Source organism: Podarcis muralis, chromosome Z, assembly GCF_964188315.1.
Source record: "Podarcis muralis chromosome Z, rPodMur119.hap1.1, whole genome shotgun sequence".
In the NCBI taxonomy this organism is placed as follows: Eukaryota; Metazoa; Chordata; class Lepidosauria; order Squamata; family Lacertidae; genus Podarcis; species Podarcis muralis.
The window spans coordinates 8,681,226-8,700,956 of NC_135673.1; the positions used below are offsets into that span (position 1 = coordinate 8,681,226).

At 44.1% G+C, this 19,731-nt stretch overlaps 1 protein-coding gene across 2 annotated transcripts in view; it reads left to right on the plus strand.

Moving 5' to 3' along the window:
• WHRN (whirlin) overlaps positions 1-19,731 on the plus strand; it is a 109,851-nt gene that overhangs the window by 44,189 nt on the left and 45,931 nt on the right. For both annotated transcript variants that reach the window (XM_028715356.2, XM_028715354.2), the window contains exon 3: positions 6,002-6,127. In XM_028715356.2, the coding sequence (XP_028571189.2) occupies positions 6,002-6,127 (126 nt within the window). The remainder of the gene's footprint in view (positions 1-6,001; positions 6,128-19,731) is intronic.

A 19,731-nucleotide genomic window follows, 5' to 3' on the forward strand; every position in this document is an offset into this window, starting at 1 on the left:
TGAGCACCACACCCCATAGTCACCTTTGACTGGATTTAACCATCCAGGGGTCCTTTACCTTTACTATATATATGTATACATATAAAATGAAATCTAAGATAAAATAAATTCCTCAATGTAACTATGTTCTGAGCTACATGATGGTTGTGCGGCCAGTTTTCAGCCTTGCTCTGGCCTGGGACTTGCTGAGTGTTTTTTGTGGGCAATCAGTGAGAAAACTGCAGACTTACCCTTGAAATGTACACCTGGATAAGAAACAAATAGACAAATAGGTCCACGGGCTTTTGTGCTAGGCACTTACATACTTGACCTGAATGTCACAATCCACTGATCTCTCTTCTCCCCCTCCTTAAGCATGGAGGAGACAAGCGTTCATTCGCTCTTGCAGACTTGCTCTTTTCCCCAAGCCACTTGGATTGGGGAGAACTGGCAATTTCCTCCATTTGCAGCCTAGACCTGTCAGTCAAAAAGAAGGTCTCTCTCCTTGCTCTTGATGCAAATGTGTAAGCTAAAGATGTAAGTTTTTGGCTTTGCAAGGTTGTTCCTTTTCCACCTCCCCCACATCACAATAAAGCTCAGAGTCATTGTTTCACTTTTCACTCACACTTGTCTGAAGCTTCTTTTTAATGTCTGGATTGCCAAATTTCACAAAGCTTTTAAACTGGTGCCCACCTTGTTACAGAGCCTGCCTTGCCTTGTAAAAGTCTAAAATCCCTCCAAGGCACCCTTCCTCAGTTTGTTATTCAGGATTCTTAGGAGTCCTTTTGCACACTTCTGGTGTATGCATGCTCAGAGCTGACTACATCAGTGGTACAATTCAAGGTCAGAGTGAGAGGCATGTTCCTAACAGTTCCCTCCATTCTTTCTCTCTGTGGCATCAGTTGCCTAGTTTCACAGCATTGTTTAGGTGATCAGATCAGATCTTACTAATGTAGGAAGCTGTCATATACCAACTCAGACTACTCACCCACCTACTTCAGTATTGTCTACACTAACTGGCAGTGACTCTCCAGGGTTTCAGGCAGCGGGCATTCCCAGCCATACCTGGAGATGTTGGGGATTGAACCTGGGACCTTCTGCATGTGAAGTTGCAACTGCAGCCCTTCCCTAAAGCAGATGCTGCTTGGCAGCATTGACAGCAAGCGGATGAAGGTAGATCATCCACCGGTGAGCTGGAAGCATGAAGGAATCATTGGATCATGGTGCATAGCTTCACTCATCCCTTCCCTGGTGAGGAGGGAGGAAAATAATTGTGTTTTGCCTCAGGTGCCAAAATGTCTTGGGCTGACGCTGCTTCTGATGTTCTTAAAGCTAATCCTTTGCCACTGCTGGCCATAAATTCCAGTCTCTGAAATCAGCTGTACTCCCTGATTGTCAGCTGCTCATCACTGAGAGAGACCACTATCCCAAGGGCTAGGGGTGCAGAATCATTCTCAGCCCAAGGCCTCCATTCCCTTCTTGACAATCTTCTGACAGACACATTAGGATTGTGTGCAGGGCCAGAGCCAAAAGTGGGCAAAGCAATGGATGTCCATATGCACATCAGCATCCTGTTTTCACAATGTATGAGCAGATGTCTGTTGAAAGCACATAAGCAGAATACACATTTGACCTTTGTACAGTAGGCTAGTTTCTACACACACACACACACACACACACACACACACACACACACACACATTTCTGTAACCACCCTCCAGCCAAGCAAGAGGCACCAGGGAAGGCCCAAAGCAAAGCCAGTGGGGAATGTGGTCTGGGAAAGGACGTGTAGCCAGGAGAGAGTTGTGAGGGCCAGACAGAGAGGTCTGTCAGGTCATCTCTGGGCCCCAGGCCTGAGGCTCTCCAGCCCTACCCTACACTTCTGCACTACCAGGCTAAATATGCATGCACTTTCCTGAATGCCACTGATGTGTACTCTGTTGTGCTTTTGGGGCAGGACTTTGGTAGCAGTAGCCAAGGGCCCTATTCTGCTGAATGAGGAGAAGGGGAGGGCAAACACACCACATTTTGAAGTAAGTGAAGGGACATACCTTGCCATCTAAATAAGAGAACCCCTCTTAAGCCCATAATCTAAAAGGGTCTAACTCAGTGCTGTACTTGCTGGTAGAGTAAGTGGGATGTATTGCTTAGAGCAAGAAGGTCCAGGTGTGAGTGTCCACTGCTAGATTGCCTGTATATTTGTCTTTTGTTTGCCTGCCCATTTCCTGTCAACCACAGGTACATAATTCTAGAGACAATGCTTGTACTACAAGGAGATCTGGGTTCAGATCTTCTCTTACCAGGCTTCCCATGGTCATGCCAGTTGTCAACTGCTACAGGTGCATACTAGTGGAGCCTCTGTCATGAAGTAGCTGGAGTGATACTGGGCAAACCATGAAGTTCCTTGGGTTACCTTAGGCCACCCTCTCTCTCTCTCTGTCTCTCTCTCAGCCTAACATACCCGAATGCATTGATGTGAGGATGCAATGCAGTGAAGAGAACCATGGTAGGGGGAATTAAGGATCAGGTCCACTGGTGTACACCAGCTTGAACTGTTTGGGAAAAGGGCAAGATTAAAATGTAATAATGCCGACTGTCCATGGTTCCAAGCTCCTGATCCTTCGTTACATGTGATGACAGCTCCATTGGAATCTGTATCCCTCCTGTCTATTCTTCTAAGCCACTATCACAACCAAATAAGCATTAAATCCTGTTCCTTGAATGTTATCGTTGCATACAGTTCCACGAATATCATAGGAGTAGCATTTTCAAAAAACAAATGATTACCTCTTTTATCAAACATACCCATGTCTTTACTTCTGCTCTATTACATACTGGCTGCTAAACTCTCTAATTAATATGGGATTAATGCACTCCTGTCTCCAACTTTGCAATAAAGAGGTGTCTGCCTTTGCGATCACAAGCCTCCTGGAAAGACTTCATAATTCTTCCATCTATTTTTACCAAGATAATTGCTCCCAAGTCTAAAGAGAAATAAATTCACTCCTTTAGTTATCTGATTCCTCAGAGAGCTCACAGCCTACAGCAGCGTTTTGTCAATAAGGCATATGCTGTGCAGTATTATTTAAAGGGGGGGAAACGTTTCTGTATGCTGAAGCTGTACTTCGCCTGAATTCTAATAGAAATCAGATCTGCTTGGGGTTTTCTCCTGAGAGCCTGAGGTATATTAGTTTGACTGAAAATGCAATTAAAAGCATTTTCCGTTCCAACCAGGACTTACAGTCCCTGCATGCTTGAGGCAGAGCATATTCATATTCATACTGTAAGTAGAGGACTTTGTTGCATTAATCACACTCTAGAGATAACTAAAGTTTAATTCCTTGCTCTCAGAGCTCTGATGCAACCAGGTAAATGTAGGGACGGGATAGGACAGATATAAGAAACAGGACTGATAAAAGAAAGAAAGAATTTCTTCATGCAGCACTTTTTAACACAGGAGGCCATGGTGGCCACCAACTCTGAAAGCTTTATTGAAGATTGTACACATTTATGGAGGACAAGGCTACTAGCCGTGATGACTATGCTCTGAATACTAGTTACTGGAAACCTCAGGAGGGGAGCATTCTGTTGTGCTCAAATCCTGCTTGCTGGTTTGCCACAGACATCTGGGTGGCCAGTTTGAGAACAGGGTGCTGGACTAGATGGGCCAATGGCCTGATCCAGCAGGCTCCTCTTATGTTTTTATGTTACAAAAAGGAGGTGCACACAACAGAAGTTTATGAACCATCTAGCCCAGAGATGGAAGGAAGGAGAACTACCAACAAAAGAAGAATGGCAGACTAAACTGATGGAGTGTGCAGGGGTGGTGAAACTGACGGGGAAGATCAGAAACCAGGAAGAACAAGTATTCTTAAAAGACTAGAGTAAATTTTTAATTTACTTAAAAGACCATTATAAACAGTTAAAATCATAGGCAGGGATATAATGACACCTGTAATGTGGAATTAAGTATGGTAACTACAAATATTTAACAGATGGATAAAGGGAAAAGATGCAGAAAATTTTATCTTGAATATGGAACCCATGGAGGTAGAGAAGGAGGTCTGCTGAAGGTTCAGTAGAACCTTTTATTTTAATGCTTGAAATGGATAGTTAAAATGTAGAAAATTTTGAAAAACCAATATATATATATATATATATATGCTTTCTATATATATATATATATATAGAGAGAGAGAGAGAGAGAGAGAGAGAGTGTTTATGAACCATCTGGAGAGAGGGAAAGGAGCAACCATTAGTCTCCCTTCCAAAGCACAAGGATCCATATCACATATAACATAGCAATACACCCTAATTACATCAGAAAGGGCCCTGTTGGATCAGGTCAAAGGTCTATCTTGTCCTGCATCCTCTTTCCCACAGCGGCCAAACAGATGCCTTCAGCAAACCCAAAGGCAGGATGTGAAAGCAACCATCTTTCTTCATTGCTAAAGTCATGAGAAGGTCCTGGCTCCTAGATGAGGCCAAGGGCTCATGTAATCCAGCACCCTGTTCTCATAGTAGCCAACCAGATGCCTATGGAAAATCTGTAAGGAGGATGGTCATTCATATAAGGAAGATGAGATACTTCCTGTATAATTAATCTCTTTCTCTTTCTCTGCTCAGCTGCCTTCCTCTTCCTGTTGGATCAGTTTTGCCCATTGACAGCCTGTGACATTCAGACGTCTAGCACTCTGATTCCCATTGTCCCTTCCACTTTGCCTTGCAGCTTCAGGATCCTTTAATGCTGCCAACCTTTGTTGCTTATTCCATCAGGGGCTGTTGAGGGTCACCTGTGTGGTTCTTTCCACTGTCTCAATTTTCTAGGTGCAAGGCAGTACAGGTAGGAGGGGAAGACTTGGTCAGTTTGTGGCCCACATCAAAGTGTGGACCTTTATTAAGGGGCTGGAGGGAGAAGGTTTCAAGAGTTACGGAACAACAAGGGCTAGAGAACCTAAAATGGAGTAAATCCAATAAGCAGTGATTTACCTGGTTCTCCTTTAGGGATGGGCAAATCTGTCAATTTTCATTTCTCTTTCTTTCAAACTTTAAGGCACCAAAAAGATTGCCATAAAGATGCCTGCCTGATATCCATAGGCAGGGAGCACCAAAGCGTGGGTGGTGCCGCACTAAAAGATTGATGTGGAATGAGTATCATGTGGCACTTACAACAGTGCATGTTCCAAAGCTCAAAGTGGCTGGGTGGCCATATATGAAACAAGGAATCATGGGACTGCAAATCAGTGTATTAGGCTGGTATTCAACTAAGCTGCACTCGGAGTAGACTTATATAAATTAATGGACCTCACTTACTCATGTACATTAATATCAGCTGATAGGCTTTGAATAAAATTTAGTAGAATCTACTCTTAAGTATTTAAATAACATTGGGTTGCATCCAGTGCTTTTTTTTTTTTTTTTTAAATAAAAATGTTTACGGGTACTCTCATTTTGACTCAAGAAAATCACCATTTTATAGTTCAAATCGGGGAAAATAAATACAGTAAATGAACAAAAGTACAAAGATTCACAAAATGTTTAGGGGTATGTGTATCCCTGCGTCCCCCCGGAAAAAAGCACTGGTTGCATCCAACTAAGTCCTATTCAGAGTAGAGCCATTGAAATTAATGAACCTAAGTTAGTCATGCCCATCAATTTCAATGAGTCTACTCTGAGCAGGACTAAAATTGGATAGAATCCTAACCCCATGTACTTAGCAGTAAGCCCCATCAAATTCAGCTTGACTTCTGAATAGACATGGTGTTCTGTTAGTTCTGAGTCCCCACCTTCGCAACCCTGTAGTCACAGCCATCTCTTATTCTTGTTTGCCCAGGTCACATCCATATCAACAACTATGGGTTGTAGCCAATTAAGTTCTACTCAGAGTAGACCAACTGAAATGAGTGGACTTAAGCTTGTCATCTTTATTAAATCCAATGTATCTGCTCAGAGTAGTTGTTGGACGCAACCTTCTGTGTGTGCCTACAGAGCTCCAAAACTCATCATTATTTCCTTGGCGCAGGTGAATCTGGTCTTGAATGAAGGACGATCACTTGGCCTCATGATCCGAGGAGGAGCCGAATATGCTCTTGGGATTTACATCACAGGTGTGGACAAGGGCTCTGAAGCAGAAAGCACTGGCTTGAAGGTGAGTGCAGCTGGTTAAAAGTGCATATCTCATGGTGCAAGAATGGGAAACAAAACCACTGGCCCTGAGCAAATGGCCCACAACTCTGAAGAGTCAGTGCCGGTGGAGTCAATACTGAGCTAGATAAAATGTCTTCTATTAGGGCAGCTTCATGTATTCCCTTTATGACATCATTATAGGCCATTGATTTGATATCTATAAACCAAATGAGTATTTCCCTCCCCAACTTCTTTAAGTAGCAAACTCTTCTCATGAAATACCGGACAGCAGAACAGTTCTTAGATTCCAGCAACTAGTATTATTTTAGTAGACAGAAAGATTCTGCAACACTTTTGCAGTGGGAAATCAGTCTGAGACCCACTGATCAGTTCAAGTCAATTCAGGATGTTGGCCTTAACCTTTAGGTAAAAAAACAGGGAGCAGGTGGTGCTGTAGTTTAAGCCACTGAGCCTTTTGCGCTTGCGGATCAGAAGGTTGGCAGTTCGAGTCAGTGCAACAGGGCGAGCTCCCATTGCTCTGTTCCAGCTCCTATCAACCTAGCAGTTCAAAAGCTTACAGCGTGAGTACATAAATAGGTACCGCTGCAGCGGGAAGGTAAACGGCATTTCCATGCGCTCTGGTACTCGTCACAGTGTCCCGTTATGCCAGAATCAGTTTAGTCATGCTGGGCACATGACCCGGAAAGCTGTCTGTGGACAAACACTGTCTCCCTCAGCCTGAAAGTGGAGATGAAAGCCACAATCCATAGTCAAGTTTGATTTGACTTAACTGTCCAGGGGTCCTTTACCTTACATTTTACCTTTACCTTAACCTTTAAAGTCCTCAAAGGCTTGGGAGCTTTGTACATCCTTTGGTGCATTCCTCTCCACATGCTCCAGTTATCATCTGGATCCTTGCTCCAAATCCTTCAACCTGGGGAGGTGGGGCTGCTGTCAATTGGCATACAACCTTTTGTCTCGTGGACCATCACACCCCATCAGTGTATTGCTTCTTGTGGCCAGTGAAGACTTGGCTCTATAAAAAGGCCTTTAGTTGGCTCAGTGTTATAGTACTTTTGAGCTGCTGGGATTTGTTAAACAGGTAGGATATTGTTAAATGTATCTGAATGCACTGGAGATAGTTAAAGAACTGTGTTTGCTTTCTTTTCTTTCTATTACTGTTTGTTAGTCTTATGGAGTCTCTTTCGAGAAATAGGAGCAATATATATATATATGCACACACACACACACACACACACACACACACACACACACACACACAATCAATCAATCAATCAATCAGTAAAGCATAAATCAAGCCCAACAGTCCTGCTGCAGGGGTTGGCGGCTGCATATTCATAAGCAGCTGGCAGGTGTGTTTTGCAGTGGCATGGAAACAAACCATGCCTCCTGCACTAATCCGTTTGGCAAGGTATCTTGCATAAACATTGACGGCCACATCAGTGCATTTTAAATATGCTTTTGTGTACATTTTTGTGGTTTAGCATGGTGGCGTTGTGTGAATATGTTTCCTTTATCATGGGTAGCATTTTGCAAGAAACACTGCATTGTCCACTTGGCCACAGTTTTCGATTCTTTCAGAGTCCATCAGTGTCTTTTCCCTCTGTTTATATTATTGGCACTGTGGGTTAACCCACAGAGCCTAGGGCTTGCTGATCAGAAGGTTGGCGGTTCGAATCCCCGCAACAGGGCGAGATCCCGTTGCTCGGTCCCTGCTCCTGCCAACCTAGCAGTTCGAAAGCACCTCAAAGTGCAAGTAGATAAATAGGTACCGCTCCGGCGGGAAGGTAAACGGCATTTCCGTGCACTGCTCTGGTTTGCCAGAAGTGGCTTAGTCATGCTGGCCACATGACCCGGAAGCTGTACGCTGGCTCCCTTGGCCAGTAAAGCGAGATGAGCGCCGCAACCCCAGAGTCGTCCACTACTGGACCTAATGGTCAGGGGTCCCTTTACCTTTACCTTTACAAAAAATGAAATCTTGGGTGTCTTCCCATTCAGCTTCTCTCTGTGCAGTGTTTAACTCATGTGCATGTGAGCATATGCCTATTTCTAAAGCACTGCACAAAAATGACTTTGATGCTGTCATAGGTACATAGGCATGGGGTAGGCAGGCATGCAGTCATATCAAGATTCTTTCTGTGCATGAGAGCATGTGCCCATTAGTAACACACCATACAAAAAGGACCCTGATTCTAACATAGGTAAAATCACATCATTTCTTTAGTTTTCTTTATTTGCAATGTTTTATCAGTGCACACCTATTCTGACAAAGGGATGGGACAAAAGATAAACTGAAGGAGAAGAAAGAAAGAAAGAAAGAAAGAAAGAAAGAAAGAAAGAAAGAGCAATTCATTCTTCTAGTTAAATGGGAATTCAGAAGAAGCAAAATACACAACAGAGCAAACCCAATAAAGGAGGCTATCTTATACTGAGTCACACCATCTGACTCAGTATTGTCTACACTGACTGGCAGCAGCTCTTGTGGGGCGGGGGGAGTTGTTAAGACAGGGAGTCTTTCACAACGCTACCTGGAGATGTCAGAAATTGAATTTAGGATCCTCTGTATGTAAAGCAGATTCTGTACCACTGACCTCCAAATTCAGACAAGTCATGGAATACTATCCATGTACAGTACTAACATAGAAGGTTGCCTTGTATTAAGTCAGATCATTGATCAGTCTAACTCAGTACTTTCTGCAGTTCCTGGCAGTGACTCACCGGAGTTTTAGACATAGCTTTTTCTCCCAGTAGTCTTCCCTGGAGATGTCAGTGATTGAATGTGGAATCTTTTACATGCAAAGTAGATTCTCTACCATTGAGTTATTTCTCTTCCAAGAATAATGGAATGTAATAAGGTGTCCTGTAACAAAACACTCCTATGTGAAGTGCTTCTATTTGGTGGTCCAGTCAGCCATGACCTTTTCTTAGCCCCTCCAAGTGTCCCTATTTTCCAGGGACATCCCTGATTTAGAGAAGCCATCCTGGTTTCTGATTTGATCCCGGAAAGTCCCACTTTTCCTTAGGATGTCCCTATTTTCATTGGAGAAATGTTGGAGGAGGGTATGGAGTTATCCAACCCCTGAGCTGTCTAAAGGGGATCCTGTATAGGGAAGGGGTTTTTTTAATGTTTAATGTTTATGTTTTTATATATGTTGGAAGCTGCCCAGAGTGGGGTAAGATATGTAGGGCATTATCATTATGGAATGGGACGTCCCTATTTTTATTGGTGAAATGTTGGAGGGTATGTTTTCTAGGACTCTCTGTTCCACTGCTCCTTCAACATGTTTTTTAATCCTTCCCAACTCTCACCCCATCAGCATTCCATAGCAACTAAGCATTCTTAGTCCTCATTGTGCTGCATTCATTTATAAATGTATATTTTAGACACACCACCACACCACCACATGATCCCAGAGTAGGTTACAACATTGCAACATTACCAGGCTCTTCTTCCTTTTCTTCTTCTTCTTCATCATTACTTGTACCACATCCATCTGACTGAGTTGCTCCAGTATTTGTGATACTTTTGCAACCCCTCAGGAGTTTCCCTCAAGTCTATTGATACCATTTTCTTTTGGATGGGTGCAACTGTTTTGGTTATGTATGCAATGGCAACTACCACTTGAGCATCAAAAATAGAAGGAATGGTAATGGGGGCATTTGTTCGCCCCTACTTTCTTCCCAATGTTGCATCACTGCAATGCTTCTTCCTTAAATTCAAACAAGCTCACTTTGCAGGGATGAGGGAGAAATTGGATTCAGTTTGAACTTAAAGGCGATTGATACAAGATAATATCACCAAGGCAACTATCTGTAAACAAACAATAAATGTCCATAAAAGGTAGTTTCTTTCCAAAATAGGTTTTATCTTAAACAATTTCAAAAGCAGTAATAAAGAGTCCACTTGTGATATACCAGTGGTTCAATGCTCGGACGTTTCGTCACGAAAGAGCTTACACATCGAGCTTGGAAGTAAATAGTATGAAAATGACTTAAAGCAGGGGTATATCTGTTCCCATCTGGATGTTTCCATAGGGAGGAAAAGCACTAGGCAAACTGCGAATGAGAGCCTGGTTCCTCTTCCAACCAAAGAGGAATGCAGATAATGAAATTCCCCCATCATTAACTGATTATCTCCATCTGTCTCTCTCCCACAGTGTTAGGAATGACCCCATTCCTGGCCTACCGGAAATAGGAAGCTGCAGTGGCGTAGCATGGGGGGTGCAGGGGGGCCCGGCCACACCGGGCGCAACATCTGGGGTTAGGGCAAATCCACAGGTTAGGGGGCGCAAATCCACGGGTTAGGGGGCGCAAATCCACGGGTTAGGGGGCACAAATTACTTGCCTTGCCCCGGGTGCTGACAACCCACGCTACGCCACTGGGATGCTGTATCCTGTGCTCCATTTATCATAATTCCAAATTTGATTATTGGGAGAAAAAGTAGGGAACCTAGGTTGAAGTGGGTGGTGAGATATCCTTTTTACCAATGATTTTCTGGGTGTTTTTCTTCTTCCTTGCAGCAGCTATCTGACCTCCATACTCCTTCAGCTGCCTGGGAGGAAATTGCTTATTTTCTTCCCAATTCACTCAGATCTCTGGTTTTTCCCCCCTTTGCTTTTTCATAAAATGCCAAACTATTAGATGCAGGCACCATAATGCTCAAGCAAGAGTCATAAAACAATAACTGCAGGCTTGGTGCAAATACAACCTTCTGTGAACAAGCTATTTTATAACTTCAGCTGACCATAATACGTATCATTATCGCCCCATCTGTCCTTTCATCTCCATTTCCAAAAGGAAGAGATAATTAGAGGCCATCCTCCCAGCCTAATTCCTGTGATATGCTTTTCTTTTTCTTTTCACACTTCCACTTTCTGCCTACAGGATATTTAGGATGTGCTGTTTTTGTTTGCTAGGCAAATGTTACGGGTTGCTTTGGGCATTGGAGCTGCTTCTTCTGGATTGTCTTCTATGCTGTCCTCCATTGTGATATGTATGGGGTTTTTGCCCATACAGGAATATGTTCCACATTCATTTCCTCTGCTGGAAAACTCCTTCTTATCTGGCGTGTTCAAGAGCATGACCTCAGCTGCCACTTTGGCTGGTAACCAGCATTCTTGGCATCCACCATCACTTCACACAAACAAAGGCCTAATTTTGTCTGTGATGGTCAACAGCAACATTCTTCTAGTACAATGAGCCATATTCCCTTCTGGGCAACATTCAAGGGGCCACATACTTGTGATGGACAGAGCAATGGATGTGAATTTTACCTTTATACAGTAGATGCGCGCACTCACACACCTCTATCCTCCATTCCGGCAAGCAAAAAACATCAGAGTTCAAGAACACGTTCTAGCTAAGCAAATGTGATGCATTTTTTGTATCACACTTTATCCTAGTAAATCAATTTTTGTACGTACTACATTGCCAGAGAACCGCTTTGCAAGACGTGGAGAGGTGTGAAATTCAAAGGATGGTTGTGTTTAGTTTTGCATAATCTTTTAGGAAGCAAAATTGGGTATGTTCACCTTTAAATGCAAATTGAACTGGTTTTCTGCCCCCTCCCTATCTCACACTTTCTAGTCAATTTCCCTGTCACTTTCCTTACTGAAAAAGGTCCAGTTTTTCAAAAGTGTGTTCATTGCAAAAGAGCATAAGATCACTCTGATCGCTTTAATTGTGCAAATCTAAATTTGCTGGTATGCAACTGAATCCCTCCCACAATGTGACGATCCAGAAGCAATTGCAGACTGAGCTCTTAAAATATCCCCTCCCTCCTGACAGACCTGCATGCCTTTGGGCCTTAGGGAAGTATGATGGAAACAGCTGCACAGAGGTGTTCCCTTTCTGAATGAAAGTGGATCACAGGGTCTGAGCAGATCATTAGAAACCAAGGTGGCACCGCACAGGCTGGCTCAACGGTGCATTATTAATCACCACGAGGCATTTTATGACATTGCACACTGGTTAATGTCACTCCAGAGCATGGAGTTGTAATCTGGTGCAGATCTGGCACCCAGCAATCCAAATCTAATGAGGATCCCAGGTGTGTGTGTGTGTGTGTGTGTGTGTGTGTGTGACCAACAAGACTGCATAGCTGCCTTGTTTGTTTTGAACTAAGCTGTGACAAAATTGCATCAAAAGCACGAGGAGAGCATTTCAGGGGGTTGGGGGAGATGTCTCTTGGGGGTACCTGCCAACACTACAATTCTAGGATTCGAAAATCCTGTGCTGATCCTGTGCTGGATCATGCCAAATGCCATCATTTCAACATCCTCTTCTCATAGTAGCCAGCCAAATGCCTGTGGGGAGTTTCTCCCAACCTGCAATTCCCAGCAACTGATATTCAGAAGCATTGCTGCCTTCTAACAATGGAGGCAGAGCACAACCATCATAGCTACCAGCCATTGATTGCTTTCTCCTCCCTTATATTTATCTCATCTGCTTTTAAACCCATCCAGCTTGATAGCCATCACTACGTCTTGTGGGAATCACAAAATTCACGCGCTTTGTGGGGAAAGAAATTGGGGCAGGGGGAAAAAGCATTTCATTGCCTTCTTTAAGGCAGGCATCCCCAACCTGCAGCCCACCAGATGTTTTGGACTACAACTCCCATGATCCCTAGCTAACATGACCAGTGGTCAGGGATGATGGGAACTGTAGTCCAAAACATCTGGAGGGCTGAAGGTTGGGGATGCCTGCTTTAAGGGGTGGATAAATTCTTCAGTGTTTTCTCAGGGGTGGGGCTCCCTCTTTCTTTCTTTGCCCTTAAGCAGTTCTTTTGTGGCTGTCACCAGCAATGTAATACTTGAGACACAAGGGGCGGCGGACAGCATTGCAATAAAATTCTTTCATGGGATTTCCCCTTGCCTTTTTCCTGACCACCATCATTTTACCGCTGCTGTGAAAAATACTTATCTGGAATTGCCTTGTTTTAGAAGCAGGGCAAAGTACTCCAACATGGATTGCTTGCTGCTTTGATGAGGCCCTTAAGATGTCTGATCGTTACCCATTTAATTCAAATATTCCTTTGATCGCCTGTGCCAGCTGTCAATATGTTGATGGTATGTGAGAGGAAAGAGAGAGATTTGGGTAATTATTTGTGGAGCCTTCTCCTGGGACTTCATCATCATTAGGAAGTTGGTAATCAGCTGTTCGGAAGCAGAGGCAACAGCAGTACGGTGTTTGTCTTTGTGCCTGCTCCTGTGTCTTATCTCCCTGGCTTCCTTATGTAATGGGTCCAATCTGGTCATGGTTCTGCCATGGGTAACAGTCTGTGGTGAGCCAGGAGCCAAAAGCTGTGGGGGAAATCCAGGAGGCAGGACCAAAGAGAGCATAGGTAAAGGTAAAGGGACCCCTGACCATTAGGTCCAGTCGTGGCTGACTCTGGGGTTGCAGCGCTCATCTCGCTTTATTGGCCAAGGGAGCCGGCATCCAGCTTCCGGGTCATGTGGCCAGCATGACTAAGCCACTTCTGACAAACCAGAGCAGCGCACGGAAACACTGTTTATCTTCCCACCGGAGTGGTACCTATTTATCTACTTGCACTTTGATGTGCTTTCAAACTGCCAGGTTGGCAGGAGCAGGGACCGAGCAATGGGAGCTCACCCCATCGCGGGGATTTGAACCGCCGAGCTTCTGATCAGCAAGCCCTAGGCTCTGTGGTTTAACCCACAGCGCCACCCACATCCCTTTAAAAGAGAGCATAAAAACACTATAAAGAGCCGTGCTGGATTTTGGGTCAGTGGCCCCTCTAGTCCAGCATCCTGTTCTCACAGTGGCCAACCAGATGCCTCTAGGAAGCTGGACAGGAGTGCAACAGCAGTCTGCCCACCTGTGATAACCAGTAATTGGCATTCAGAGGCATACCTCATCTGACAGTGAAGGTAGAACATTGTAGACAGTATCTGTCAACAGCCCCATCCTCCAAAAGAGCAAGTCAGGAATGAAAAACAAGCCAGAGAGTAGGAGGGATCATCAAGCTTGGTGCCAAGAGCAGGCCCAATCTTGAGTCCCTTCCCGACCATCCTACCCAAGTCGTTACAGTTAAATTAAAAAAATCTGCCTGCTGCTTTCCCACAGGCCAGTTGGTTGGCCAGTGTGAGAAGTAGGTGGGCAATTGACCTCATACAGCAGCCAGGTTCTTCTTATGTTTTTCTGTTGTCATGAGGGATGGACAAATCTGTCAATTTTTATTTCTCTTCATTTCTCCTTTCCCCACTTCTTCACACTTCAACATTAGATTGCAATTTATTTATCTTTTTTTTTTAAAGAAGTCCTCGTGAAAATCAGTCAGTGCTTTTTTTCTGGGGGGACGTAGGGGTATGCATACCCCTAAACATTTTGTGTTGCCCCGACGGACTGACGGACCGACATGCCAGCTGTCTCTATAGTAGAAGTGTCATTCTCCATGCTGGTGCCCCAGGAGGGGAGTCTGGGGCGGCTGCAGTGGGGGTGACGGCGCTGCTCTTCCTCCTCCACTTGCCAGGCTAGAACCAGCCAGTGAGTGCTCGCCCCTCCTCGCTCAAGATGAACCTGTCGTGGGCCTTCTTGTCCTCTCAGCGTTGCTGCCGCTGCCGCTGTCTGGGGGTTGGGGGGGAGGAAGGGGGCGAGGGGGAGCAGCCAAAATGAGAGTACCCCTAAACATTTTAAAAGGGTGGGGGGAAAGCACTGGATTTAGTAGTGATTCATCTAATATGCAAATATTTGCATGCAGTTTCTCCTAATATACATATATTTTCCTTAATAAAATGCATGGTATTATTTTTCACTAATGTGCATTTTTTCTTGCACACTTTGCCCCGGTTGATGCTTTTTTGTGTATTTCACTTGGCTGGAGAATTGCAAAATTTTGGGAACTGCAAATGTTGAAGGATGGCTGTGTTTCATATTGTTTTAGAAACACAAATTAGGTAGATTCGCATTTGAAATGCAGGCCGAATCATTTCTTTTCTCCCAACCCTACACCTCATCTGGTTTATTCCTCTTAAATAACCTTTTTGCTTATGTGATCCAGCCCTACTAATATGGTGGTTAATTACATATCACCCTCCCCCCCAAAAAGAGGACACTAATTTCCACAAATTTTGCATATAATAGCCCAGTTTGTATAGATTGATGCCATGTTTTCCCTTCCTGGGCAATGTTCTGGACCAGGTGATCTGGAGCTGGCAGTCTTGAATGACGTTGGTTTTTCTGAATCCTTTCCCATCAGGATTTAGACCCCATTTTGGCAGAGAAACTGCTTTGGTCACCAACCTGCAGCATCAACCATTGTATCTTCCTGGAGATAGTGTCTGGTTTGTGGGTTGGCAGCATTACATTGCAGTTGTTCAATTCCCACCTGATGTCAGGGTGCTGTCAGCGGCTGCTGGTTGCCCAGGAAAGTATAAAGACAAGGAAAAGCTTATAACAGTCCTTTTTTATTTCAAGCTTTACAGAGAGAGGCTATAGAACCCAGCCTCTTGGATAATGGCATTGTCCCGTGTGAAAACCCCCACCTTCGTCTCTCCCACTTCCTCATTCATCACTTCTATGAGTGCTGCTATGTGCCCTCTGTCTTTGAGCTCCTTACGTCAGGCAGCTGCTGCTCTGACTTTGCCTGCTACTCCTTTCCCATTACAATGGTACCTCCAGTTGCTGACGGGATCCGTTCCGGAGGTGCAGTCTGATCCTCAGGTTCTGCAACCAGTGGGACCACTTCTGCACATGTGCAGACCGCTTCTGCGCATGTGCAGACTGCTTCTGTGCATGCCTGCATGGCAAAACCCAGTGAAATACTTCCGAGTTTTCCATGCGCGCATCCTGAAGTTTACGTAACCAGAGGGCTATGTAAACAGAGGTACGACTGCATTTACCAGCTTTCCCCCTCATCTTCCTCTGAGCTGCGACCTCCCGCAAACCCCTGTTGTAAATCTACACTGTCTTTCTCTTCTGGAAGGGTCAGGATGGGGAGGCTGTCTCCACCATTCCTCCTCTGCCCAGTCCCTGACACCTGGAGAGCCAGCTCCAGAAAGCAGTGCTGGGAAGCTATTGCTGTGGAAACCTGCAATACTGGGGGTAGGGGCAGACCTTGGAACCAACCCTGATGGGATTTTCAGCACCTGGTGTTCACCGCTGCCTTATGGCTGCATTACACCATTTTACAATCCAGAGAATCAGTCCTGCAAAATATGGTCGTAAAATTCATATTATCTGGTGGCCATGAACTGTTTCTATCAACTGAAGTGGTCTTTCAAAGGTGTGCATTAGCGGTTGCCAATAGCAATGCTGTTTTTATTTCATGCCTCAAAGCACTGGAAGTTCTCTCCTTCCCCTTCCTCCTCCCCTTCCCTCTCATGCATTCATCACTTTGGGCAACTGGGCCACAGATTGCAAAAATGAAAGCCATGCTGAAGAGGCTCTTCCAGTGAAGAAATGCCTGTGGCAGTATTTTCTCAAGCTCTTTGAATGTGAAACCCTTTTCTAAATGTGTCGTGCCTTCTGCTTCCTCCAGCCCAGAGCTAGCCAACCAACCACGTGTTCCACCCCTGATCATCCAAATATCCTAATATGTAATTAGAATCCTAGAACTGTAGAGTTGGAAGGAACTCCAGTGGTAATCTCATCCACTCCCCCCTGCGGCAATGCAGGAATCCTAGCTAAAGAATCCCTGGGAAATGGTCTCCCAACCTCTATTTAAAAACCACCGAAAAAGGAGAGCCTGCCACCTTCTGAGGTGGTTCATTCCACTGTCAAGCAGCTTTTAATGTTTAGTTGGAATCTCCTTTCTTGTACTTGAGTACATACAGCTTACAGCTGTAAGTTTGGAGTATATGAAATAGGTATAGTAGAGGAACATAACAAATTGTCTTATACCCAGTCAAAGCACTGGCTCATCTGGCCCAGCATTGTTTACACCATGGCTAGACAACATTGCACCCTTCAGATGTTGTTGGGCTACCCCTCTGCTTATCCCTGACCATTGACCATGCTTGCTGGGGGACAAATTGAACCTTGATTGAGTTAATGCATTGGCATTGATGTTGATCGGATCAGCAGCTTAACCCATGGGAGCTGGAAGGTGCCACATTGGCTATCCCTGATGTACACTGACTGACATTGGTTTGAATTTGCTCACATAAGAAGGAGTAATTGCCACCAACTTAAATGACTTTTAAGAGGGGATTAGACAATTCAGGGAGGGCTACTAGCTAGAACAGCTCTGTTCTCCATCTACTGTTGTAGGCAGTATGCCTTTGAATAACGGTTCAGAATCACTGGTGGGGATAGTGCTCTTACACTCAGGTCCTGCTCTCAGAGGCGTCTGATTGGCCACTGTGAGAGTAGATGGGCCTTAGCTTTAATTGAGTTCTCTTGTGTTCTCAACTGGTTTCTGAAGGCTGTTTTTCACCTCTCATGAATAACTGCTGATGCCCACATAGCTTCATGGGACACTGTACATGCATACTCAAAAGTAAGTACCATTAAATTAAATTAAATAATTAAATTAAATTCCCATTAAATTAACACATACACCCCAAGAAAATGAATATAGCATTGTAGACTCAAACACCTCTTTGAGCTGCTTGGCAGGTTGATAAAAGCTCAAGAAGAATCAGCCGATGACCTTTAAAGTTGTGCATCAAGGAAAACATGATGGATGAGGTGAAATGAAGATAAAAAAAGTATGGAGTATCCAATCTTTTCAAGTGGATTGTGGGACACTGTAAACAAATAAAAACCCCACCAAGCATCTAATCCTTAAAAGCAGAGTTATTTAAAGTAACAGATCGTTCCGCTCAAAAATCAAAGCATTAAATAAGATATATCACGGTATGTTTCCCCACTCTTCTTTTAATACTGGAGCCTGTGGCTAATATGGAGACATTTTTATAGCAAGGATGTTATTTATAAGCCAAGAATGAAATAAGAAATGATGAGTGAAGGAATGGGAATATGCACAGAATTTAGTAGAGCCTCAAAACAGAGGCTGGAAGCAAGCAATGTCATATTGGGAAAACTAGAGGAGAAGGAGGAAGAGGAAGAGAACTTAATAAATAGAATCACTAGCTAGTTGGGATGGGAAAATCTGTCATAGAATCATAGAATCGTAGAAATGTAAGGAAACCCAAGGGTCATCTAGTCCAACCCCCTGCTGTGAAGGAATCTGACCTAAAGAATCCCTTACAGATGGTCATCCAACCTTTGCTTTAAAATCTCCAAGGAAGGCGATTCCAGCACCTTCCGTGGGAGTCTCCTCCTCTTTCAAACAGGTCTTACTGTCAGAAGGTTCTTCCTGATATTTAGTCGGAATCTCTTTCTTGTAACTTGAATCCATTGATTTGGGTCCTACCCTCTTGAGCAGAAAGAAACAAGCTTTCTCCATCTTCCATGTGACAGCCCTTAAGATATTTGAAGATGGCTATCATATCTCCTCTCTGTCTCCTCTTCCTCAGACTAAACATACCCAATTCCCTCAACCATTCCTCGCAAGGCTTGGTTCCCAGATCCTTGATCATCTTGGTCACCATCCTCTGCACACATTCCAGCCTGTCAATATTCTTCTTAAATTTTGGTGCCCAGAACTGGATGCAGTATTCCAAGTGTGGTCTGACCAAGGCAGAATAGAGTGGGACTATTATTGTCTTTGATTGACACTAGACTTCTGTTGATACAGCCTAGAATAGCATCAGCTTTTTTTTGCTGCTGTATTGCACTATTGAGTCTTGTTAAGCTTGTGGTCTACTAAGACTCCTAGATCCTTTTCACATGTACTATTGGTGATCCGGGTGTCTCCCATCATATTTGTGTAGCTGGGTCTTCCTGCCTAAGTGTAGAACTAGACATTTGTCCCTACTGAAATTCTTTGTGTTAACTTGGGCCCAGTTTTCCAATCTGTTAAGGTCATATTGAATCCTGATTCTTCTTCTGTGGCATTGGCTACCACTCCCAGTTTGGTGTCATCTGCAAATTTGATGAGCCATTAGTGAGCACTCTTTGGGTTCGTTCAGTCAACCAGTTGCAAATCTTCCTAACAGTTACCTGGTCCAGCCTATATTTAACTAACTTCTCCACAAGAATAACACGGGGGACCTTGTCAAAAGCATTACTGAATTCAAGATACACTATGTCCGCAGCATTCCCCTGATCCACCATGCTTGTAATTCCATCAAAAAAAGAAATGAGATCTATCTGGCATAACTTGTTTTTGAGAAACCCATGCTGAGTCTTAGTAATCACAGCATCCTTTTTTGAGTGCTCACAAACTGACTGTTTAATTATCTGTTTAAGGACTTTTCATAGTATCGGTGTCCAGAAGACTGGCCTCCAGCCTGGAGATCTGAATTCATTTAAACTAGCTAGGTGTTCCCCTACCACCTCTTTTCCTATCTTGACCTGCAGCTCCCTCCTTATATCAGTTATTAAGTTATCACCAGATTGGGCACTTCTTTTCTTTTGAATGAAGACAGAGGCAAAGTAGGTGTTGAGCAGTTCTGCTTTCTCTCTGTCACCCAATAGCATTTCTCCATCTTCTCCATGCAGATAACATACTACTTGCTTGTTCGTCCTCTTGCTTCGAACATAGCTGAAGAAACCTTTTTTTATTGTCTGGCCCACCT